The sequence below is a fragment of the Calliopsis andreniformis genome, chromosome 8 (assembly GCF_051401765.1).
Source record: "Calliopsis andreniformis isolate RMS-2024a chromosome 8, iyCalAndr_principal, whole genome shotgun sequence".
Lineage (NCBI taxonomy): Eukaryota > Metazoa > Arthropoda > Insecta > Hymenoptera > Andrenidae > Calliopsis > Calliopsis andreniformis.
The window spans coordinates 9958420-9985825 of NC_135069.1; the positions used below are offsets into that span (position 1 = coordinate 9958420).

The 27406-nt window shown below is 31.8% G+C and overlaps 1 protein-coding gene across 3 annotated transcripts; it reads left to right on the forward strand.

The window, feature by feature from the left end:
* Positions 1-4424: 4424 nt before the first annotated feature.
* On the forward strand, positions 4425-27006 carry LOC143182472 (organic cation transporter protein-like). 3 transcript variants are annotated; one of them, XM_076383473.1, is made up of 9 exons: positions 4425-4560; positions 4641-5108; positions 14271-14454; positions 15327-15585; positions 21275-21573; positions 21714-21826; positions 22066-22280; positions 22793-23141; positions 24416-27006. In XM_076383473.1, the coding sequence occupies exons 2-9, from the start codon at positions 4858-4860 to the stop codon at positions 24591-24593; spliced, it is 1848 nt and encodes a 615-aa protein (XP_076239588.1). In that variant the 5' UTR covers positions 4425-4560; positions 4641-4857; the 3' UTR covers positions 24594-27006. The 3 variants fall into 3 exon arrangements, with proteins under 3 accessions (XP_076239588.1, XP_076239590.1, XP_076239587.1); XM_076383475.1 differs by adding an exon at positions 23902-23937 and having other exon boundaries at positions 4427-5108; positions 24416-24551; XM_076383472.1 differs by having other exon boundaries at positions 4427-5108.
* Positions 27007-27406: the final 400 nt, after the last annotated feature.

The window sequence follows — 27406 nt, forward strand, 5'->3', positions numbered from 1 at the left end:
TGTCTTTGTTAAATCTAATATTACTTTGTTATAATAAATCCAAAGTAGTTATGAAAATATCTATAAGATAGATTAAAACTTTGACATATAGAAGAAATCACATAGACAAAATTATGTGATTTGCTAACGATATTTTATGATCAAACGAATCACAAAAATGTATTCTTTATCACGAAAACGTTATCAGTAGAGTACTGAAATTTTCTGTATGAAAATGAGTTTCAATACGATCATATTCAAACAATTATTGAAAAAGTTCAAGAAGTGTAATCAATGAAGATTTTCTTGAAAAATAAAATCACTGGAATAGAATATTATTATTTATAATAGTAATAGTAGTAAGGCGTTTATTTCATACGTCTTACGGCCTTTGAAAGAGGATTTACACGTTTGGTTTATAAACTTTACAACATTTTAAGAGTATTAGTAATTATCTGCCTCATTTGTTTCTTCTCCTTCTACTTCTTTTCTTCTTCTGATTATCTCCTTCATCCAACGTGTTCCTTTCTCTGTTCCTTTCAGTAGCCAGTACATTGTTGCCTTTTCTCTCCTTGTTTCTCTACATTCTCCCATTTAAATGTAGTAGTATTTCTGTCTTTTCTCTTCATAATCTGCATTTGTTTTCTTCTTCCTCTCTCCTCATTTCCGCATATGAATCTAGCTATCATCAATTGATCTCGTTCTTTATATTTTTATGACAAATATTCTGGTTTTTCGATCTCTCTTGTGGTTTTGTAACATTTATTACATCTGCTCTCCGCTATTTTTTTATATTTTATATTCTGTCTCTTCTGTTTGTGTTTGAATTTAAAATTTGTAATTAAAATTTGTTGAATTTGTAAACCTTTCCTGTTATTCTTTGTTACGCTAATAATTCAAATAAGAAATTGCAGCGACCACAAGCAGTACAATTGTAAAAAGAAACAATGATGAATTCAACATTAGTTGTTAACGAATTTATGTTTTTGCTTCTGATTTAAGATTAAATAAATATCATTTCAATCTATTCACGTTACGTCACTTGTATTACTTCCTTCAGCCTCTCAAAGGCTCGTAAATAAATTACCTGTGAAATACTGATTACACAGCGTAAATAGTGAAAGGGATGCAAGAGGATTAAAAAGAAGAAACTAGGTCATGTACAGTATTCTATGTCTCTCGAAACAGGTTCCGCATAGAAGTCAATGGATTATCCTGATTGTACCTACATGTATGTCTCCACTATGCTACACGATCGTAATCGTCACAGTTGGGAACATTTCCATTGTACTAGGCTTTCAATATTGCATCTTTAGTTACATATTTAGTGGAACGTTTATTTATGTCACGGCTAAGTATTTTGCTTTTATTTTAACGCTACTTTCTTACGTGGATTTGCAATCTGAAAATAATTTAAGGGGGGATTACCGTTCGAATCGCCGTAGAATACGCGTACTTTCTTCATTTTATTGCAGCTCAATAACTTGATGTATTTTTATCCTTTTTACTACATTTTGACTATTTGAAAATGTAGTTTGAAACAAGTTCTAGTTAAAAAGATTTATTAAAGACTATTTTCAAAAGTTATAAAGGCTTCTTTAGGGCGTCTTATCCTGGACGATGGCACTGAAAATATCTGTACATCCTATAATATAATGATTTTAGAAGAGAAATCAATACTAAAATTCAAATTCAATTAAAAAGAGCCTTCGTTGCCAGATGCAGAATCTTATGATAAAACTGTATGTAAAATTTGGAGTCGATTAGTCTAACGTAGTTCGAGCTATCAGGGCCAGTGAATTCAAATATGTAGTTGCGAGAAAAATGCATGTAGATTCCTTTGGTAAACTGCAGAACTATCTTCAGAGTTCTGTAACTTCGTCAATTCTTGGAATTTTTTTATTAGACTCATTTTAGAATATTCTTAAAATGCCAATCTATGTAAATACGTAAGAAAAAAATAGATTCTTGAAACCTTTCAGCCGGTTATCCTCCTTTAAACTCTCTGGGCAAGTTGCTAGGCTATCTGCATCGTTCTTTTTAAAATTCATTTTTTCTTAAAAATTCATCAAAATATTCATTTTTTCTTGAACCTTTAAATGTTTATCCCTTCTGAAGATCGCTTCACCATTTTAATCGACTTAGAATTGATACATAGAACATAAACTTATTTTACACTTGTGCCATTTGTTTTTAGTATTGCTGATATTTAACGACATTTAAATATATTTTGTATTTATTATAACACGGTGAGAAAGAATATGGGAAAAATTAGCACCAAACAGTGCAAGAGCAAAAAGTCTTGTGAACATTAAATCCTGCGAGTTCTTTGAGTCAGTCTATTGTATACATTTCTCTCATTGTAATCTAGGCAAGATGCAATTAATTGAAATTAGTCGTAGATAAAACAGGGTATTCTTGGATTTCTTCATTTATGTGTTAATGTGTGAATTCGACAAGTTAGTAAAGTTCAAAGAATTTCAGTGACTTGTAGACGCTGGATGTTTCTGTATTTCCAGGAAATTCAAAAGTGTAAAGCAACATAGGAAACGTGTAATACTTAAGTAAAATGCATAGAATTATAATATTGAAGAAGCTAGATAAATCTCTATTTAGGTTTCACTTTTTTCATTGTATTCAAGATCAAAAATATAAGTTTGCATAAACATTCGAAGTTTAATAATGAGGGGAAAAACGCGTGAATAAATTTAATACACGTAATTAATATTCGTGAGAAGACTTGGTAGATAATGCACCAAGATTACATTCTGTGCACTTAAATACGTTTTAGAATGCACGACGCGATGTGTCCTCAAGATACATGATTCTATTTAAAAATGGCGAATAATCTCTAATTATACCTAAATATATTCACAAGTCTAATGTTACAATATCTTTCTTAATTAAAAAGCTTCTATGGGAATAATTTTACTTTATTTCTATCATTTTGCAAAATAATTGTCTCTATATTAAATATTTTATATAATTATCTGTATTGTACAGATTTTTGTATCTGTTTTATTTTATTAAGGACAAAATACAGATATAAATTATAACTTATAATAATATAATAAAAAAATCAACTTAGAACGTTATTATTAAATTTCATTGATAGAAAAAATTTTCCTCGACAGGAAGATATCGAACATTTTTTCATTGAAGAACTGTTTCTATTTAAGTGATATGGTTTTGATATTTCTTATGTTCTAATATTAAAAAGAAACATTTAGATTATTCATCCTTTGCGGTTGGGACATGCCTGGAATTTTTAATCATATCTAAAGAACTTTTGACCGCAAAGGGTTAATCCAAATGCGTGTTTCTATCACCGGAATTAAGTAGAACAGATGGGAAATTCAAAGATCATCAAAATGGCAACTTTTGAACGATATATCCAAATTGATTATCCAAAAAGTTCATGGTGCTTTATTAACTGAAATTCAACATAAGCTATTTTTAACTGTTAAACAATATAATCAATAATAGATTTTTTACTTCGATTAAGCTTCTCTCATCTTGTTATTCATTCCTAAAATGAATTATTAAATTTAAATTTAAGATTCATTTTTATCATTCTTAAAATTAAAATTTTAATATTAGAGTTATCATGGATAACAATTGTCTGTTTCGAATGGTGTGCTATGATTACTAATTCTTGGAGAAGCACATAATTATTATTTTCATTCCATTCATCATTAAGAGAAAATAATGTTTGCAAGGTAAATCAATTTTGATGATTAATGGTACTTCAATATTAATAGCTCAAAAAAGGAGTTAATATGAGGATGCAACACTTAGGTAATTCCCAGAAAAGTGCATATATATAGTGCATCCAATTCGTAACAGGCAGCAAGATAGACGCGCTAAATGGTCTATAATCGTCATTCCTAAGAATTTCAAATTTTTAACAGTAAATCTTTAACAAATTGAAAAATGAAAAAAGAGCAAAGACAGAATTTCCTCAACTTTTACCCTATACTTATATCTGTAACTATAAAGCAAAATAATCCAAGGTATATGTTCTTTTTTTAGACTATCTTATGCCCTAGTGTCTTCCTGATCCCCTATTTTTAAGCGAAAAAATTAATGTTTTTTTTCTATCGTAAAATATAAATCCATATTACAGATCTCAATTAAGATCTTCTCTCGAATTTTCTAAAAATCTGACATAGATCGTTTTGCCTTATAGCCGCAGATATCACTCACTAGGTTCGCAATTAGTCGAGAGATATTCAATTAAAAAGTTATTCGCACCTCCCCAAGGGAATACACAAAAAGTCGTTCAGTTTCCAATGCCGAGGATGATTGACGCGATCAGCCTTCTGTACAGTGCCACTTACAAGCTACTGAATTCTACTAGTAAAAGAGAAGAGAGGGAGTAGCACTCTGTCGGTGGTTATATAGCCAGCTACAGAACCGATCATTTCAGTTCCGAACTCTTCAGTCAGGATTTCTCCTCTTTTCATCCATTTGCATTAAATTACCCTCGCTGATCGAGCTCCTAAAATTTCCCAAAGACTTCTCCTCGCGATGTCGACAACAAACGCTGAAATCTGTGCCGCTGATAGGGATCCATAAAAAGTAACGGCTCAGATAACGAAGAACGGCTTTATCAACCAAGCTTGCGGATTAATCTGTCTGAAAACTTTGTTTGCTGACAGAAAATCAGTACGATGCATTCGCTAATGCGAAGGCGATACGGTACAGAGATTTCTAAGCAGAAGCAGTGATCGAGTTCCTCTGATGACAGAGACCTGTACCAAGCCGAAGAAGCGGACGCTGGAATTGTCTTCTCGTTTTCGCGGTGCTCGCCACGAGTTTCGATTCAGGATCGTGCCAGAGAATTTGGGATAATCGGAGGATACTTGTGGCAGAAACATGACGGCCTGCCAGAAGAATCAGGCTAACCAGAGCGCCAAGGAGAAGGAAGAGGCCAAGGATATGGATTTCGATGAATTGCTTCCGTACGTCGGGGAGTTCGGGCTCTATCAGAAGATCCTGTTCATCCTGATGATCCCTTTCGCTTCGTTCGTGGCGTGGGTGTACTTCTCGCAAATCTTCATCACGCTAATACCGGATGATTATTGGTGCTGGGTGCCAGAACTGGCGAACCTTACTGTCGACGAAAGGTGCGTGGATTGTTTGATACTATTGTCCATGAGCCAATTTTTAAGTGGAAGGTTGAATATAATACTGGCTGGCTTTTCCAGAGTGTCTTATCTAGTTGATCTAGGTTGTTTCCTTAGACGAATTTTGTGTGAAGTGTAGAGGATTTGGCGCTGATATCATTACAATATGCCCTACTGTGCATGAGTATTTGGACGCTTTCGTATTATTGAAAATGCATGAAATACACTTTTTTACTTGCACTAACTGATATCCAATGTTAGTCTCATCAATATTTGTAAACCGTACGCAATAATCGTCTGAGATAAGATCTGTAGGCATGGCAGTGCTAGAGAATTTTAGTTGAAGTGTGTTCTATGCATTTCTCAGAATATAAGTGTCCAAATACTTATGCATGGTAGTGTAGTTTAACATCTATGAATTCATGTGTACATTATTTTTTTCTTATAGATCTGTTATTATTTATCCTATTTCAAGGAATTATGTTCCAGTTTTTTTACTTAACAAAAGATCTCTTCTATTTGAAAAGGTCTACTATTCTCTGTCAACTCTTTTAAAAAGTATTAATTATCATTTATCATGCGAGTAGAAAATAGTAAATTGAAAGAGAGTCATGAAAAACCATGTAGGTACTTTCATACGTGATTAAGATTTAAATTAATTTTAATAATAGTAAATTAGATCTTGTTTAAAAGGTATGACAAATTCTTTCAATGAATCTAAATACCTAGTTATATTCTTCATGGAAGTCAAATCGATTTCGTTTCGCCTCTTTCTTTTCATAATATGACTGAAATGATCTCGAGACTTGACTTTTGAACTGTTTTTACTTAATCCTTTAACTATTGAGTCTCGATAAGGTCTGATGCATTTGCTTCTAAAAACTGTCATGATTCGATCTAAATTAACCCGGAAAATCGGGTTCCACGCAATAATTTTATCATTCAGAATATTGCACTTATTTTCAATATTTAAAACAAATTTAAGAGGTATAACTTTTTAGAGAATATTTTATGTTATAGTTCTTTTAAAATCCTACCATATGAATAGAAATTTTGACTTAAAATAAAGTTATTTTTATTGCACTTTTATGTTTATTTTAGTGTCCCTCTCTTTCTCTTTTGTCACTATCATTATTAATCATACAAATTACACCCTTGCGCAGAAATCACGAATCTGACATGTGAGCTGCGAAAAACATTTTAAGTTAATTATTAGTTCGATTTGAATAAGCAATGTCACAAAAAAGGCTTCAAAAATAGAACGAAATTTGTTTTGTTGAACAAACTTCGTTTAAAGTTTTTAGTACTTTTTTAGAATCGAATTTTTATTTTTGAAATGTAAAAACTATAACGCAGATGTAAGTGACATGGTACTTAAAATGTTAAAGGAAATATGATGTTTCTTAAGCGAAAATCACTCAAAATCAATGAATGACACTTTTAAATGAAATTGATCAAAAACTATGGTTCATTGAATTTATTTTTCTCTCAAATATTTACTCTCAATTGCTGTCAGAAGTGAAGATACTTTTATTTTTATACAAGTACATAAAAGCCTTCCAATATTCAGTCTACAAAAAATTTGTTGAAATTACTGAAGCAAAGAAATGTTTAAACCTAATACAATTTTATTCCTCAGTTACACATTTAATGCATGTTCTCCAAAATATAATTGTATAGAAACATTTGTGAGAGTCCACCACTCTAAAGTGTGCAAGTGGTATAATATATTTGAGCATAGGGTTATCACATTTGAAAGTAGTGTAAAACATAAAATCTTTAATGATAGAAAAATAACATTTATAGCAGGACTTATATAAGTTGGCTTAGACTTATATAATTCATGTCGCCTACATTCGAAAATTGCTTCCATTAAAAAAAGGTTATCAGACTACTTTCACAAATTCCTTTAAGTGTTTTCGATATCCAAAAAGTGACCCATTTTTTGCATATCTTATATTTATACATGTAATACATTATATTTAACACATTATATAGGAATGTATGTCAATTACTAGTTAAAGAAACTTGTGCATAATTGTTTGAAATGAAAATTGTCTGAATTAAAGTAATAAAATTACGATCACAGAAACTGAAGTTAGGTTGGCTATATTTGTCATATATCTTCGTTGCATGTTTATACTTCCTAATTTTTAATCTTCTACTTCAATCAATATGTACGAGAAATTATTTTACTTATCTTTTCATGTCTTCTTAATCTAATCTATAAATTAATAGGTTTATATCAACAAAAAATTGTTAGATAATAATTGGATTTATGAACTGACCCTCTTCGGAGCAAACGGAACCGCGGACAATTAAGTACAGACACATCTTGAAATACGTAATATAGACAATTAGTGTTACTGTACTAACTATGTATTTACATGAGCATAGAAATAATAAAATAATTAGTTGCTTCTCAATAACCTTGGTGACATATAAGAGGAGTTTTCATGGGGTACAAATCTCATGCAGCAGCTCATAATGTTAATAATAACGTTAACAAAAGTTCTCCTACTCTTTGGAAATGCAAACGAAGATTTATAGTGTAAAATTAAACAGGAGAAAAATATTTTAACAATATTCAAATTAGTAATTTAATGATGATTGAAAGTTATTTGTTTTAAAAAATTCTCTTTGCATAGACTCTCCCAACTAATTTAATATCTAAATTGTGCTAATGTGTTCCACGAATAAAAGCAAGAGAAAAATTGTATGCAAATATAGAGATATAGACTGTCTACTCGAAATTTTTAAAAGAAATATTAAATGTCATAGACGTGATATAAAAATTGCTCAACATCGATATTAGTACATTCTATTTGTGTAAAATAATATTCATTTTCGATTTTATAAATTATGTTGATACTCCTGATGTATCGTAGAAAATTTCTTACACCAAACGATGACAAGCAAGAGACATAAAATGTCCTCGCTATAAACTCGCTACTATATGGATTAATTTGATACTTACTACATCTTAGAATTAATTTGGATTAAATAAAGTTTACTCTCATGCCTTTTTATGCACATTTATGATAAAATAATATTGAGTTACTAACACACTTAAAATTCAAAAATTCATCTTCAAAATACGTCTTTCGCTATACACTTATTATCAAAGTCACTCCAATAAAATTAATTTTCCAATTTCCCTGTGACCACTACTGTATATTTGTATAATATTTTTCCTCTTCTTTCAATCCACAGCGACATACTAATACACACAACTTGTCTAAAACCGAGACATTTCGTGTCCCATGTTCTAATCAGGGATATTAATGCTTATGGCAATGCTACATTCGTGCAACTGCTACATATGAATAGTTCCATTGTTTCGACTTAATAATTACGTACCCCAGGATATCATCGTTTTCACAAGCCACGTGGAAAAGGATGATTCATTTCACCGTCATGTTCGTTACGGTATTTGCGTATTTTGCATGCAAATTAGAGGTTCTTAGATGTTTAGTCAATCGACTGACGACGCGACGTTTAACCCGATTAATTAACATGATTCGTTCTTCGTACAATCTGAAACATGACGTCTGAGGAACGAAAAGAAAAGCGCAGAGACTAGCGGATTGCTGATGAAAAATGCAATTGGATTTCACCATTTCAGACAGGATTATTATTCCGTTGCATTCATTAATAAACAATGCTGATTATTAACGATTACCATTGATAGTTAGCATCTGTTTTGTGATTCAACGCGGAGAACAATATGCTTCTAATAACTGGATGCATATTTTTCACGAAGGACTTTATCTTCGCGACTAAGTTCAAGAAATGCGGAAATTAGTACAGAATTACTTTATATTAGTACAGAAGTAGTATAATAATTAATAAAGTACCATCAGTGTAAAATGTGTTTTAATAGTTTAGAGAAATGTTAAAAGTTATATTGCAGCGTGTAAATTTTCATACGTTTTTATATTAAATATATTTTTAACTGTGTTGTATAAATAGATATGAAACTGTATATTATAATATGGAAAACTTCTAACAATTAATTTCTAAATACACAAATTGATTCCAGAAGAGTATTCCTTGATATAAGCAAGCACTTAGAGAGCTCCAAGTTTATATGTAACGAAGAAACAGTATGTAGAAACATATTAATGATAGTAGGCTTGCAACAAATTTAAAAAGCGTAACCAAGAACAAATTTAGTGTTCGACATCAGGTGACAGAAATTTTAAGAGATGATTAAGTCAAGACTAATGAAACTGCCTCTGACGCTTCATTTCAGAGATATAAATTGTTGAGAAAACGCCTACAATACGCGTGAAATGTGTCTGACTCGAGACTTATTCCACTGATTTCGCTGCACCTGACCTGAGTTAGGCTGCGGTTACAGTGGATGCGTTTTCTGGCCAGCTGTTCAGGCATTTTTTCAATAATTGTTAACCCTGAAACAGAGTTCCAAACGCAATTTCGTCGTTCATTATCTTTATCTTATTTTCACGCTTAAAATCAACCTGTAAATTTCTGACACTTGTCGATCACCTTGTATGGCGCAGCAACGAAAGCAGAGTTTTCATACGAATATAATGAAATGAAACGTTCGTTGAGAGTGATTGCCCAATACTGTAACATCATCGTTGGATTTCCATCGCGATTTCTACCGAAGTATCGAAAAGTTATTGCATTATTCTCGCGTAAAAATCGGCACGAGTGACTGTGTAACGAAGAAACGCGTGTCGAAACGCGGTGGCGAAACGTTGAAAGGTGCACCTTCGTCTGGTTACGTGCTGCCACAGTATGAGCTGCACTCTGGGTTAACAACCTTGGTATTATTCAAATTATGTGACACTTCGCTAGCCCCAGTAGTAGATCGTACAAATCTAAATAGATCATGCTCCTCAGTTTCAGCGAGTTTAAATTCTTCCTCATACGACTTATCTCGTACTGTCTTTTCTTCTGATGACTAAATTATGCGACGTAAGGTAATTATCGGTTGGATGATTCTTAAATGCTCTAATACTGAAACAAATAGTTACAGACGATGGTCACATGTTTATCAGGACGTGTTAATTTTTCTGGGAACGCGACGAACAGTTTCGTTAGTACAGAATTGTTACCTTATTTCTGCTAATTGTGTTTTGAAGACTTTGTTTGAGTTATTTGAAGACTTCATTTTTGAAAAGTTTCTTTGAGACGTATATTCAGACAGAAAAATCGATACACAGTTTTTAAATACTGATGGACAAGTTAAGTTACTTGGCAATTAAGATAAGGAAAATTTTAGAAGAGTAAGGGTACTTATTTCTTCAATTTGTTTACAAGAAGCCATTGGTTAAAAATCAAGATATATACAAACATTATAAATTTGTTAAATTTTATAATAAGCTGTTTTTATAAATGTACAGTTAGTCATGAATCGTAAGTTTCTGCATATTACATAAATCTATGACAGAGTAAACCGTTTTTTCTGACTTAAATGTTGAAGTATTTGTGTGAATACTATACTGTTTCAAAAGCTTGTAATTTTAATGCATCGATAAAAATAGATTTACGTAAATCTTCGTAGATATACTGTTAATATCGATAAACACATAGCATTTCATTCAATAATGCATTCCAAAGTGACAGATATAGGACTCTTGCATCAGAACAAGCATATAATTATTTTTCCTGAATTGATTAGTAGTCTTCATACTTGTTTGCGCAGTAAACTACTCTAACAAGGTATAATTTTATAAACTTCAAAAGAAAACTTTTATAAACTCGTAAATATGATTTATGCAAAGATTATATGGTATCTTCTGATACATATACATTATACGCATTGTAATTAGCACTTTTTCCTTGAAACAATTAGCTGCTTCTCATGCACTGTTTCCAATGTGTCAAATTCAGTAAACTGATTTTTTTTCTCGAGCAATTATTTCTTTTGCTTATCGTCTGAATCACATACATTGAATTTAATTAATACTGCAATTTAGAACAGACTGTAATCTTTTTGTCTGTAAGCTTAATTGCTACAAATTAGCATTGTGGGAAATCCAATTGAGAGATTTTTTTAGGAGAAATTATTTGATGTATTGGTAACTAGAATTAATTACGAAATTAATATTAACTGATAATAATCTATAAATTGTAAAAGAAAGTAGAAGTATTATTTATTCTATTGTTGCTACAACCTTTTGAATAGCTTATTTATTAAAGCTTGTTTAACTAATCAAGGTATTAGACAATTTTAGAAACAGTGAAACTTTTATAACTCATACTATTAGTTAAAAAAAACCATTTGTTTTATGTGTTTAATATTCTTTTTCATTTCGAGAAATTTAAATAAATATGTACTTTGTTTAACAATAATTTTAAACTCCTTTACTACGAATATCACTGAAAAAGAATGTTATCTATAAGATCCAGCTCATGTGTCAAATATCAACAAAGCTGGACTATTAATTACTAATTTGATAAGTGTAGATATATCTATAAATGTTTCTGACAAGATATACGCCTCATAAAAGTTTTTACAGCAACATAAATGCGTTTGAGCGAAGTCTCCAACTGTTGTCAATTGGATGATGTCCATTGTCGGTTTAACTTCAGTAATTGAACGAGAATTTACAAAAACCAGAACTTGTTAAAAAGTACACTGTGATGCAGTGTTACTATAAGTGGTATAGAGTTAATTGACTGCTTAAGAGCATTGAGCAACCGTATCGTTTCACTATTCTATTCTTTATCTATTTGCACGAACCTTCTAGTGAAAGCTCTCTGTCTCTCAAGCGGAGAGGTGCAATGATGTTCATGTAAGGAAGTATCCTTGAGAGTCCAATCGATTTTGTTCCGAGTTTAGTAATTCCTGACTGACATAGATTTGATCTTAATCTTCTGTATTTTAAAGACAACTGAGAATGGATACTAGAAAATAATACCAAGTATTCTAGTTTTGCTATGAACACAGCACGCTAAAAATATTTATATTCTCCTCTTGCATGATAGAATCACTTAATAGTTTCTAATAATGTTCTGAATTTAAAATTATGAAAAATTCAGGTTAGATGTTTAAATAATAAAAAGCAAGAAATATTTGAATAATAAAATTAGTTGGAGGAATACTTTCTTGATATTAACTTATATAATCATAACTTACATTTGTTATATCAAATATACACCCCTATTTAAAAGTATATAGGATACTTACTATCTTCAATAAATTTCCATTTTATAATATAAACCATCAATAATCAGAAATTTTAAGGGTAATTCCAGACGCTAAAATATGACGAGATTTCACTGTGTCTGACTTGGAACTTATTCTACTAATTTCTCTGTATCTTACTTGGGATCTATTCTACTGATTTCTTTGTGCCTGCATTAAGCCTCATTCTACTTATCTCGCTGTGTCTGACTTGTGGCATATTCTACTGATTTTGGTGTGTCTTATCAGGTCAGTGCACGTCGATAGTAGAATCAGATCTAAGTCAGACACATTTCACAGAAATTTTAAGCGTCTTAAGTGCAAATTGTTATTGATTGTAGAACGTTTTCCAAATACACATGATGTGACTGAACAAGTGTCCTGATACTTTTGGATGAGGGTGTATGAATGAGTGGATGCAAGTAAAGCTCCTTTAGTCTAAACAAGTTTCAAGAATTAATGGACATAGTACCGAGTTTATAACGAAGTACTTTTAAAAACCGTGGTTACAGTTGGTTTGGGCAATCAGAAATTTGATGCGTTTCAACGAAATTGGTGGCTGAAAGTTTTGTCAAACAACTTTTCAGGGATTTTAGTAACGAAGGAAGCCTGTCAGCGTTTATTTTCCTTTCGTGACTCTTCGTACAGCTTTTTACGTGACTCTTACGGATCATAACAGTAAATCCTGGATAAAAATGCATCGTACACGTGCATAATACAATTGACGTCGAGTGAGTCGTTCCTTCACTCCACACGCAAAGGTCAAACGACGCGCGTGATTAATCACAAAGTTGCAAGACACAATTAGACTCGGTCAATAGGTGTCCTGTAGTAACTATTTTTCGTTACTATTAAAAGATTTTATAATTAATTTTGTTCTTTGAAATGACATTGTATGTTATTGACATCATCAATTCATATCTCGTAAAGATAACAATTACGTTTTTATAGTAACAATGTTAATAATTATAATGAAAAGTTATTAAGGTTTATATTTTATGTTCGTTATATGAGAATAAAAATTAACGGAGGTAATTAAAGAAATCATTTTCAAATAGCATTCTTTCAAGGGCATTTTAACTTATTTGCAGACGGTGGTAATCATGGTATCTAGGTACTTCCTTTTTCCTTGAAGTGGATATGAGATACTAGAAATGGCAAGCAATCAGTGATAGAAGGTTAATTTAATGTTACTTATAAAAAGAAATTATTTTAGTATTTGTGAATCATTATGATTGTGCTTGTTGTTCTTTAATGTAGATTCAAGAAAAAGTAATATAAGATTATTTTTTAATGGTTCATGAGATAACATGCAGTCAAAACTATTATTATGATTTTATAAATCGTATTCGTAGTACTTATTTCAAATCAATTCTACTTCATGGAATGGAACACCCTGTACATATAATAAATTCTACTACCTACATATATCTGTGTGATAGTTAATTATTACCAGTTGAAATATAATGTTACAATCGCTCGTTAATAGTACTTCAATTAATATCTACCTTTTTATTTTATCGAATTTTAATTTGTTTCATCAATAAATTACATATGACACCGAGAAAAATCGATACAAATTTATTTTTCTATTATGATAACACAGAACATGCACCTAATTAATTTGAACAGACTATAAGTGAACCGAACTGTACAATTATCTCGTTTATATGTATTTTTATGTATAAAATATGTATCTACAATTATATTAGCAATTTCCATTGACCTATTTCAATTTAAATAGGTCAAAATGCAAAATTTGTTTATACGATATTCACTGAATCCTAACACTATCATTACCATTTTTAAATAAATGTTACTGGAATCGAAGCAGACCATTAATAATGTTTGATTAAGAATAAAAAAGTGAATAAATAATGCAAATACTTTAACGTAGGCTTAATTAGGTTGCGAAAAACATCGCTGACTATCCACATTATTGAAACGTCCATAAGCGTCGAAGACCCTGAACTACTATAATCTCCTTTCTTTCCTTTCAGACTCTCGCTGGCAATACCTATCTCGCAGGGTGGTTACTCCAGTTGCAGTATGTACGATATTAATTACACCGAGATTCTGCTAAGTGGAGTCCACCTGCCAGACCCATCATGGCCCACTAAAGCTTGTCAGCACGGTTGGGAATTCAATTACACCAGTGTACCTTATGCAACAGTAGCTACGGAGGTGAGGGGAAGCATTAGCATTAACATTAATATTTTTCTTTATGAGCACAGTATACAAGGTGTCTTAGATTCAAATCGATGTCGTTACTTTAAATCTTGAACTTTGGTTATATAGAATAGTATTCTTTAAATTTTGAATGGGCCATTTTTAGACCACTTTTAAATCATGGTTAAGAAATTAACAATGAAGTGACTTTCGTTTACAGTCTTTTGGCAATCTTCCTGACCTTTCTGGTTTCAGAAATATTCAAATTGTAAATTAATAGAAAATAAGAATTCTCTTTAACCCTTAACTGCTCTGGTGGAATATTTTTTCAAACTTTAGTATCAATATACTTCACGAATAAAAATTGATAACGTTATTTGCAAAGTGACACACGAAGCAATGTGGATTAACTGAAAATTACTGGGATTCTAAAAAAACTGTCTGTCAGTAGATAAGAAAACTACTAACAAATATATATAGATTGAGCCATGCAACTCTATCACCTGAATTTTCTTGTAAAATATCTGTTATATGAAAAAATGTTTAAAACAAAAGTTATTTGGCATCGAGAGGAGCATATCAAAGAAGAGTATACTTTCGATACCAAACAACAACTATTTGAAACATTTTTCTATACAAAAAATAGTTCACAAGAAAATTCAAGTGACACAGTTGAGTGACTCACCCTGTATAATACCTGAAGTTTTGCAGGATAAGTTTCTTCTTACTAGAAAAATCTTCTTTCGACTTTGCACTAAATACTGTATCTACTATTTCAAAATCTCTAAATAAATTTCACATTACTGTGCTATTTATGATCTAATCTAATCCCATTGACTTTGAAATTTGTGAGAAATAAATAATTCGATCACAGTTCTCTGTTGCAGTTAGGATGGGTATGCGAGAACAGTGCCCTGCCTACTACAGCACAGAGCATCTTCTTCGTCGGCGCGATCTTTGGAGGACTGATATTTGGTTGGATAGCTGATCAGTATGGGAGGATACCAGCTCTGATTGGAGCCAATCTCATGGGGTTTTTAGCGGGAGTCGCTACAGCATTCAGTCAATCCTTCTGGCAGTTTACACTGTGCCGTTTTTTCGTTGGATTCGCCTTCGACAATTGCTTCACCATGATGTACATATTAGGTAATCCATCTATTTCTATTATTCGCTGCATGCTCTTATGCTACACAGGCTTTGCTTGCAAGGAAAATAAGTTTTTCTTATTCTATTTTTTCGAATGACATGTAAGAAAACCTGTTGATCTTGCGCTGTGATTATGAAACACGCACAAGCGAAATATATTGTAGTATTCCTCGGGCAAGATAGACTTTGTTTCGATTCAAGGTACGATTTAGGGCCACTGCACGCGAACGATATTTCGACGCACGATCTCGTGGCGATTATGTCTGTCTTCGTTGTTTGTGATTGGGAAAACAACTAAAACATTCGTTTTAGTCTTTCCAATATTTCAATTACATTCTTATGCTTATGAACTTTGTCATACAATGATAGCTGCTTTCTTATACGAGTCTCATATTCAACATATTTACTTACTAGCTTTTCTGAGATATTAAAGTATAATCTTATGTAAATAGGAACATATTTTGAAGATTTATACAAATTTTTATCTAAATTCGATTTTCTAAAATGTTATTGTGTGTTAGATGACCGAATAAATTCGAGCTATTTATTTTGGAACTTTTTCATTAAAGTAACATTTTTAAATATTTGTGAAATTTCGTATTTTCCGATACACAAAGCTATGAAGCATTTGATATCACTGTGCAAATTTAGTTGATTATTAGATAAAAAAGAATACTTAGAATTTTTCACCTGAAAGCAATTAAGGTAGTTCTTAGCTAAGCGAAAAAGTCCAAGATTTCGTTCAAATCTTGAGGAAAACTAATTTGGACTATAAGAAACCCTTGCATCTAATATGGAATCGATTTACCCTATAGTTATTGAAAAATTATTAATCAAAGTTGACGTATTTTAATATTATAAAACATGATAGAATTAGAAAAAACTACTAAACAGGAAAAATATATCATAGAATATTACAAAAATTGGACGAATTTATATCGAAATATTATAAAATCAATGTACTAATTTCAATAAAATTGTTCGTCTAGTTTTTTCGTAATTGCTAATGAAAAAAGAAATTGGTGTAAAAATTTGTCTGTCAAGTGCAATGAAGCTAGTCAATTGTGTATCCTATTTTCGTATTATAATCATTATATTAAAATCTAAATTTTGTCAGCGTTAAATAGTTCAAAATTGGTACTATAATTTATATAGTATTACACCAATTTTATGTTCATTCGTTGATAATAAATTCCCATTTGACTAACATGATTAAGAATTAAGAACTACCTTCGACATTAAACCTACTACACCTTTCCATGATTAGTATACCTGAAATTCTCTTCATCAGATGGGAACTTTACAATGCTGTCCTCTTGCTATATGTATAATTATGCAAGTGATTATTTTAAACGCATAATATAGAGAGTGTCCAGCAAAATATAACATTAACGAGTAAATAATATCCTACAAAAAGAGGGAAAATAAATCGAAAATGTAGCTTGAAGTTGACTCCTTCACCTATCTGAAGAAACATTCAATACACCACTACTGTCTCGATTATGTAACTAACTGTGCCTTCGAAACGAAATTCCATATCACCGACTTACTTTCCCCTATCCGAGATTAGCATATGACCGAATCGATCAACCTTATTCTTTCGTTCGTTCGAGATACTGGATCGAAGTCTTGTATGCAATTAATAGCGATTGTCCAGCTAACTATGACCTTGGCAATTGGAAAATCCAAGTACGAGACAATTAATGAGCCGACCACTGGACGGATGCTCGAATCTTGTCAACTTGGCCTAGTTTTCGATGATGGAGCTGCTCGAGTTGCAGCCGTAAATATTTTCCTGACTTGAGTCATCGTGTCACGGTTAATGCACGCGCGAGAGTTTCGATTTTCATTGCAGGAATGCTGTTTGAACACCTGGTTGCTTGATTGAGGAAACGCGCTTTGAGGAGCTGCATAACGAGTCCATTCTACTTTGTTTTACTATTCTAATCATTCTCGGTATCTTTATTGTGCCTTAAAGTGTTAAGGGTTACGTATACAGAAGCGAAACTGGTTACTTGTTCTTTTTTCATTTATGGAATTCAATAGTTTTTATTTCTACCATTTTCTTATCGTTCTTTTTTATATTTGTATATTTTTAATGGTATAGTGAAGTATATTGGGAATGATTACAAGTAAACTGTGGACTTTTGTGCATTTATTGAAATATTCAAAATTATATAGAAAATATGAAAACCAGAGTGCAAATTATAGTATTTGAAAGGTGAAGCCAATTTTAATTTAGACTCCACTATTTGAACCATGTTTATGAATATATAAAATCGCATAAAAATCCACAGTTTAAATACACCTTTATTTTAATCATTTTAAGTGGATTATAAAAGATTATATTAGTGTCCAATAATAGAACATCAGTTGCTTTTTAAGTGCTCATTGAACATCGACAGTTTTGGGGATTTTTTTGTACTTGTACTTCAAAGGCGTACACAATTAAATTAGAGTAGTCCTGCGTTAATTGTTCACTCTCGCTAACTGATCAGAAACCCCATTCAATTTTTCAACTGTTATTATTTATAATCGAAAACTTCACAAATGTTCTGTTCAACAATCATAAATAATTTCGTGCAACTTTTAGCCACGACGAGTCGTTAATGATTCTTCCATTCGCCGCGAAACGACAGCTCCTTGTTAACAGTACTCTTTCTTCCGCGCGCAAATTTATTGCTTGCTCCGAGGAGTAAATCAATCGGCACGCGTTGTTAAAAGTCGTTAAGCAGACGTACTTTCAATAGCACGAGTTTGCATTTAAATGCAATGCATGGGGAATGTGTGGAAATGCGAGGAAGATATACAGCAGAACGATAATTGTATTCAGCTAGGAAAAATGAAAGGAAATCTAGTTAGAAATGCATGTTTTCCTATTTAGTGTCTTGATCGAGGGTTCACTTTGTGCTTCTCAGCTATGTGAAATGGCAATGGAGAAGTTTTCAACGCAGTATATAATTTATGTTTTTTTTTCTATGTTCATTAATGAGGAATTCCATGCTATAGAGTCTAATAGCTTCTGTTACTAAGAACAGATAGTTTGTATGACTTAATGAGGGAGATGCTTCGGGACAAGCAAGTATTTTCATTGAAAAAATAATGGTCCTTGCGTTGAAGGTAGGAAACCTTGATGCATGGGACATGACGAAGCAAAGGAAGAATTTTTTTATTTTTTAATACCATTTCTGTGTGTAATGTGAGACTGAGCAAGGCAGTGTAGTTAAATTCTGAGACATTGAAGAATTAAGACTTTATGTAACTTCCGACTGTGAAAATGTTTTGAAAGAGATGAATTGAGAGATCTTGATTATGTTAACAATTTAATTCTCTATTTCTCTATTTTTTCTCGATTTCATTTTTCAAAAATACACAGCAAGTGGCTGAAGAACATTTCTCGTGAACATCAAAGAAGCAATTAAATTGTAATTGATCTATTCAGGAGAAGAATCCTTCATAAAACAAGAAAGATACTACCTAATATACATAGTAGATATATAGTGTCAATGTAGCTTCATTACTAAAATGTAACACTCCAGTAAATATAAGACGAGCAAAGTGCTAGAATAACAGATCGTTTAAACTTGCAAAAACAAGAATTGTAGAAATTAACATGAAGTGACATAGTATTACGTTTCATACAAATTCTGTCAACAGATTGCAATTAAGGTTGCTACTCTAAAATGTAGAACAACTGAGAATGAGTAAATCTAATTGCACACAGTTTAGAACAACTACTGAGTGTGAGTAGTTATTAAATCGTAATTTATAAATATTTTACTGTAAAAGACTGTTCATGATACTTAAGATACACACTGTTAAGAATTAATCCACACATGACATTTCTGTGACTATTTTGTGTTACTAGTATTAATGGTAAAAATCTAGTTCTCCCTTTTTGGAATGGAGCTATTCATTAATATGCAACAGTTACCTATTTCTATTTTAATGCATAATATTAGAGAAATGGAACCTAATTATAGGCTTGTTCCACGTTTCAAATATTATAAAATGTGTTTATCTTTCACTAATTTCAAAGCATCTCAATATTATACGAATTCTATCCTTTTTTACACACTGTGATTTCCCATAAATGCATAAAGAGTCTAGTGATAGTGTTCGATCGTCACCTACCAAACTAATTTTAGGTTGACTAATTTAGAATTTCATATTTTTGTTTATAACCTTCTAATAAAGCGATAAACAACTCATGTTTACATAACATTTTCTTCTTGTCTGCACTCGTAGAATCTACTGACAAAGTTTTGCACCTAAAATCTGGGACACCTGCATAGTCACTAAGTGATAACAAAATAGAAAAGTGAGTAGCACATGCAGAAAATGATTTTTCTAATGTTTGTAGAAAATTCAAGATTTTTTCTCGAAAATGTTAACATTAATGATTGACGTAGGAAATCTAAAATATCTAATTGATTGCCGAAGGCAATAATTGAAGGAGACAATACTATAATGAGTCACATGCACCTCCAATTAAAGAATCGATTATTGGTTACAAATTCGGTAGATGTCGAGGTTAAGAAGATAATTAAATTTGCATTTAAGAGATTTTCACACGAAATCACCAAATACTGCGAATTCAATGTTTCGTGAACGCATCTATCAAGCCAGAAATGTGGCTTTGGCTTCTAGATCGCGTAATGGGGCAGGAAGTAGTAAACACTAGGAAATGTCTTGACACCAAATGATGTCTATTTATATTCTCCACGAAATAAGGAATAATTGTTCTTAACGAAGCGGTAACGTTAGTCGTTTGATAGAGCTTTGTGTCTTTGTCTTTAATTGAGTTTCATCTCTAATAGGTCCCAAGTACGGCATTCATTATCATCATTGTTTTTTCCTTAATTACGAATTTCAACTCAACCTGGAAGCTACTTGAAATTCTGAGAATTCACGTCTCCTGAGCATGAAGGTGTTATGTTGCAAATATTAAGTTTGTAATAAACTGAGCTTACAAGTTAATCTTTCTGTATATTGCTTTTGCCATTTATGGCCTTCTTTGTATTTCTCCATCTATGTAAAGTATTGTAAAGAAACATCACTTACTATCTTTATTCACATCACTTACTGACTTAATTTTTACCTTGATTTGCAAGTTCATCTAACAAACTTTACATATAAGGTGTTTCCAAATAACACGTTCAAAGGAGACATAAGTGATTCCTTAAGAAAAAATAAGAAAAATGTAAAGAATACAATTTTTTCGTTTCTGACTTAGTTTTCGAATCGTCGGTCCATCGTGAGTACTCATTTTTAGTTAATTTGCAACGTCGATGACTTAGATGAATTGGAAACTGTAATAAAAATTTATCTACTAGCGTTCGTTATTACAGAGAGCAAAGTAGTTAACAAAATCCATTTTTTTGTTTTTACTAAAATGCAATAGCTTGTATATATCCTGTAAACATTATTTACAAAGATTGTAGACATACATCTCTGAGAGAATCGTACATTGATCATCGCAACAACTAAGCTGAAAACGAAAAGATTTGATTCTTTACATTTTTCTTATTTTTTTATAACGAGTCATCTCTCACAGGCTTGTACATGTTATTCAAAAACACTCTGCATTTTGCTACCAATTTGTTCCGATTACTTCGTCACATAATACTATTTTAAATTTCGTCACATAATACTATTTCTATTTTTAAAATTCTTTTTCTTTTTCCAGTATTAGAATACGTTGGACCAAAATGGCGGACGTTCGTGGCAAACATGTCAATAGCCATATTCTTCACGTTCGCCGCCTGCATTTTACCTTGGATCGCTTACTTTTTGGCGGACTGGAGAATGACCTGCATCGCGACGTCAGTTCCTCTGGTCTTGGCAGTGGCTACGCCTTGGCTGGTACCGGAAAGCGCTCGATGGATTGTGAGTCAAGGTGACGTGGACAAGGCTATCACTATACTAAACAAATTCGAGCGTATAAACGGCACTAAGGTACCTGAGGACGTCTACAAGAGATTTCGGGTAAACGAAGCAACAAAATTTCTTTCGCACGTTCGGTTTCTCTATTCCAACAAATTGACGTCTTATTCCATGAAAAGTTACTAAATCTGTCGCAAAGCGAAGACAGAGAATGCGAATCATGCTGATTTTCGAAATAACAGGAAACATGTGCCAGAATACGTAAAGAAGAGGAGGCTGAGAAAACATACTCCGTGATAGATCTATTTAAATCTCCGCGGCTGAGGAGGATTACGCTCTTATTTATTGTTATATGGTAGGTGTTATCTGATAGCTCTTTAGAAATTTCAGTACATACTAGATACTAAATAAATAGTGGATACAAAAATGGTCAAAGTTCTTAGATAGTAATTCTCACGAGTAGGCATTATTTTAAGTGAAGAATTCATTTGTTTTAAAAGTTACCTTTACGACAAGAGATGCTCTATTTTGGATCTTCTTGATTTTTTTCACTATATGTATTTTTCTTATTTCGTCGTATTTTCCACGCTTTAGGATGGCGATTTCTCTAGTGTTCGATGGGCACGTACGAAATGTCGATAACTTGGGCTTAAATGTCTTCATGACCTTCACGATCGCAGCAGCGACTGAATTGCCAGCTGATACATTTCTTACAGCTGTTCTCGACAGATGGGGAAGAAGATGGTTGGCGTGTGGATCATTGATCGTATCCGGAATTTTTAGTATTTGGGCCAGCGCGGTTTCCAACAGTTCGTATTATTTTGTATTCATCAAATACTGTTCACATTTCATTACATTGAACATAGTTAAACAAAACTTCAGTGCTAAGAGAATCCCTAATATGCTAATGTTTCTCCAAGAAACAAAATTATTTGACGTATTAATTTAAATCCAATTATAATACAGTTCTATTTTGTTCCTTTTTGGACCTATTTAATTGGGACTTATTCGACTGACTTTTCTATGCCTGACTTGGGACTCATTCTACTGATTTCTCTATGCTTGACTTGGGACTCATTCTACTGATTTCTCTGTGTCTGACTTTAGACTTATTTTACTAATTTCCTTGTGTCTAATCTAACTACTGTAAACCAACAATAGAGCAAGTCCTAAGTTAGACATATTTTACGCCTACTTTAGGTGTTTTCTCAACAATTCATGCCTGTAAACCGATTCCGTAATTACAATTTTGTCATTCTTCATTTTAGTCTTATTTTAGCACGCAAGATCACTTCAACATGCCTTCTATTTTCCTTTTTAGAGATTCACTCGGCCAGTTTGGCAATTCTGGGCAGATTCTGGATAAATATCTCCTACAATATTGGCCTTCAATACGCGGCTGAAGTGTTACCAACTGTCGTGAGAGCTCAGGGCGTAGCTTTGATACATATTATGGGATATGTCGCGAGTATCTTAGCACCTTTCGTGGTATACCTCGATGTCGTTTCATCGATCCTGCCCCTTCTGGTGTTGGGAGTCCTTGGAATCGGGGCAGGTTTTCTCACCCTATTTTTACCAGAGACGTTAGATAAGGATCTTCCGCAAACACTGCAAGACGGAGAGGACTTTGGGAAAGAGCAGAAAATGTGGGACTTTCCTTGTATCAATAAGTAAGTTCAATTACGAAACGACTAAATTATCTATTTATATCTAAGAACCCAAGAATAATTTATGAATGCATGCTAGTGTTTGAGAGACTAAATTTATATGTAAATGAATTCGAGCTTCGTCAACAATGAGTGACTTATGATATTTATCAAAAGTGGTATTTATATTACATGAATATGTTTCGTAATTTTTTTTATATCTATACAAAGTATAACTTGAGGTCTTGTCAGATGTTATATTAGATAATTGTTAGGTGATACATGCAGAGCATTCGACAAGATTTGGAATAAATTTCGAAGAGGTGATTCTTTATTTTATTGCTGTAATTAAGGTCAAAACTGAAAGTGCTAAAATCTTGATTGTGGCATCGTGTTTTTAATTATTAAAGCTTCAAAATTGATAAGAAACACATTTATAATTAGATAAACGATGGATAAAATATTATATAAATTTATACATCTTATAATCTGTGATTCTGAGTTTTTAATGTGCTTTGATGATCTCATCCCTGTTTATTAATCCACTGAGATACGTTGATGATTACAAAGTTGTCATGCATCAGGCGTTTTCCATCTAAGTTTTTATACTTTAATGTTCTAAACAAAGACATTATTTGCTACAATTTTCTAATATTAAAAAAATCCATGAAATGATATTAATCTTTGAAGACAAAATTCCTTTCTCATTTTATCGGTAGAATGTAATCAATTTTCTATGTCGAGATATTTAAATACCTCCATAATTTTTCTTTATATCTTTAAGGTTTATTGGCTGATGGCTGAGTACTTCATCTTTAAGGTACAAAAGATGTGACAACAAAATGCTCGCAAATAGATAACATTATACTTACTCAATTTATCAAATTGTTTTCGTTTGAATGTTCACTCAAGCTTCACTTTAGTTTTCAATTTTATATTATAATTATATTCGACTTAGAGCAATCTACCTCTGCCTGCAACTTTTTCCAGCTTCTTCGTGAAGAATGATTTTTGACATATTCTTATCATTATCTTATCTTCCACATATTAATATTCTCTTCTTAACATTGGAATGTTATTCTAAATCTAAGAATGCCGAGTCTTTAAATATTCACATTTATTTTCAACATAGCATGCATTCATTTATAGCCAGTGACTATTAACAATTTGTTTTAAACAGATGTCAAATATTCTACATTGGTTTTCATGTTTGGCATGATTTCTCAATCTTTGTCTATTGATTCGAAACAAATTTGAAAAGAATTTTCTGATTTGAAAAACATTTGAATATTTTTCAGGAAATGCAAGGATGAGGAAATGCCACCAGCTATGTTCAGGTCTTTCTCCCGAGGCAGTGCGGGGGCCTCGATGAGAGCTTCTCTTCGAGGTGAAACCTTGAGGAGCAGCATGATATATAGATCCAGCAGGAGATCGAGAAAAACTAGCAATCCGATCACGGAAGTGGAAAGATTATAACGAAGTATTATTTACCTCAAATTCTCAGTTGCTTTGATCTCGATCGAAAACCCTTATGCCTCGAATAGATTAGTCAATAAAGGAGCAATTTGAAGCCACTTTACTAATGTGAATTTACAATTTACTTTGTAATATTTCTTCGAGATTCTACGCTTGTTCTCATTAATTAAATTGCTCGTAGTAATTTAAAATTGTTATATCAATGTAAATCTGTTATTTTATTTGACTTCAAATATCCTTTTAAGTTTCAAGCGAAGTTGAAGTTCTTCCAACTTTGCTTGACTTAAAATAATATAATACATTTTAAACGACGTGAACTTGTATAATATGATCTTCGAGTAAAATTTCATTGTTAACTTTCTTCGAGGTCTTTTTAGATATCCACTGCTTCAAGTTAAATTTGAATTCAAGTAAAACTTGTCTAAAGTTACCTGGCTAATCTGACTGAGGCACTAGTGTTGTAAATCGATCTGCTAACAATGCTCTTCTAGTTAGGGAGTCATAAATTGTTTGAACAACTATCGTTACCATTAGATTTCACATTCAACCTAGCAATAATTAACGTAAAACTTGTTGCATCGATTATTGTTCTCTGAAATTATTCATAGCAAAGGAATCTTCTGTTTGTGTTCACTTTGTGTTCTTTAGACAGGGCAAAGACAATTCATTGACATACAATAATCTAAAAGTTAATTTTCAAGTGTTTTAAATGGTTTGCAAGTATTGCAAATTAGTTTGCAATAGTTTTGATTAGCTAGCATATAAGATGACCTCAAAAATTTGTTTTATATGTAATATAAATTGTAAATTTGTAAAAATGTGTAAAATTATTTTATGATCTTGGACTGTGGACTCATAACCAAGCAGTACTGTATTATTCTTACTGAAACTGTCTAAGTGACGCTCTAATATTTTAATAAATAATTAAACAAACATGATGTGTATACAGCGTATTTGAGATTGGGTGGCACAACCAAAAAGGTCGTGATTTTACATAAAAATAAAATAGACACATAGAATATGATAACATAGAAGGAAGAATAGGATAGAATCCTAGAATAGTAAAATAATATAGAATAAAATTGCTTGATATCGTATTTCGTTTCTGAGGAAACTGAATTTATATTTTGCTCCAAATTTATGGCTGTAAATACAGTTTTAGATGCTTGAGGGCTATAAGAGGTCAGAGGAATACTTACAGTCTGACCACTGACTTTACATATCTACTGTAAAGTACAAACATCTCCATGTACAATATCTCCAAACTTAAATTCTTAAAATCATACTTTGGTGCATGCTAAAATTCAATATCAATTTTTTAGAAAACAAAACTTGATGTCAAAGAATTTTATTCTATATTTTCCACTCACATTACTGGATCAAAATTTTCAATTACTTTCTAAGTTAAGCTGTTTCGTTAAACAAGGAATACTGTAAATATTATTGAAGGTGCTAACTTTAAGTGAAAAATACTTTGTTATGTAGTATAACTTTAATGAGCGTTAGCATATAAATAATATACTTCAACACATTGATTACATGTCACCCATACACGTATACATGCGTGATAATTTTGACATGATTGTGAATAACGTTAGTTTACATAATTATGAATGACATTGTAATAAAAAATTATGGGGAAAGTTTCATAAATGAGAGCACTGCAGAATAAACATAAACATTTCGTTTAAATTGCAGACACTGGCAATGTGATAAAATTTTTAGTGAATCTAGCGTGGTAGTCAATGTATTAAAAATATAAATTAGCAAGTGAATCTAAATTTTTTGTCTGTAGTCTATTCTTTCACGTCGAATCACTATTTATTCGCTTGTACCACCCATTCTCAACACCCTGTATATTTTTCATGATGGTATTCGCTGTCGAATAAAAAATAAGTAGCAGAAAATAATAAAATTATAAATTTATGATTGGGATATAATTTGGTTAATGATGTGCAAGTATAGATCGTGTATACATAATATATGTATCTTTATAAATGTTTAAATCGACATTGAAAGTGGCTCGAACCTACAAGGCTGTTGCATACTTTGGCGAAGCACAGAATTATGAAGCAAAGATTTATGTATATTATTTATGAGAAATATTTCTTATTTTTTCAATGGCCTCAATTAATAGAGTACTAAAGCCAACTTCTTCTGAAGAATTCATATTAACACTTTAGCTATCAATGAAGTTTGATAAACGAAACTTAATAAACTTATGAATAATGTTAACAGAGCATTTTTTAGAAATTTATTTTTAAATTTTGATTCGCTTCACTAAAATGTGCAATGACCTTTAAACACGTGCGTGTGTGTGCAATAAGCGATGTCGCGAGGGAAATAAATGAAAGCATTTTTGTTTTACTGTAAGCTATTCGTAGTTTTTTTATAATAAAAATGACAAAGATCAGTGGACTGCTCCTAAATTTTCCATGCACCTGTCCCCTAGCAAATTGAATCGATAATAAGTATAGAGAGGAGATTAGACGTCTTTGAGTCAGGCGACGTCTCGATCGACGTCATCGAGTATCGAATGCCTTATTATTATTGATCCCGTCATGGATCATTCATAAAATACTTTTCTTAGATGTGGGTCATCCGATTAAGAGATAACAGTCTAAACAATGGGAAATTTATTGAATACTAAGATAATATTCCTATGTTCTTAATGTTATCTAGTAATGTTCTTGGTACTTTGTTCTTATTCACATTTCCAGCATTTTGATTTTTATAGAGGGTTATTAGTTTCAATATTTGTATTTTTTATGACTAATAGACTAGAATTAATATTTCATACGTAATTATACATT

Coding starts and splice junctions, on each gene's coding strand:
- LOC143182472 (XM_076383473.1), top strand. CDS start 4,858: ATGACGGCCTGCCAGAAGAATCAGGCTAACCAGAGCGCCAAGGAGAAG. Junction 14,455..15,326: donor ATGCAACAGTAGCTACGGAG/GTGAGGGGAAGC, acceptor TCTCTGTTGCAG/TTAGGATGGGTATGCGAGAA. Junction 22,281..22,792: donor GGCCAGCGCGGTTTCCAACA/GTTCGTATTATT, acceptor TTTCCTTTTTAG/AGATTCACTCGGCCAGTTTG.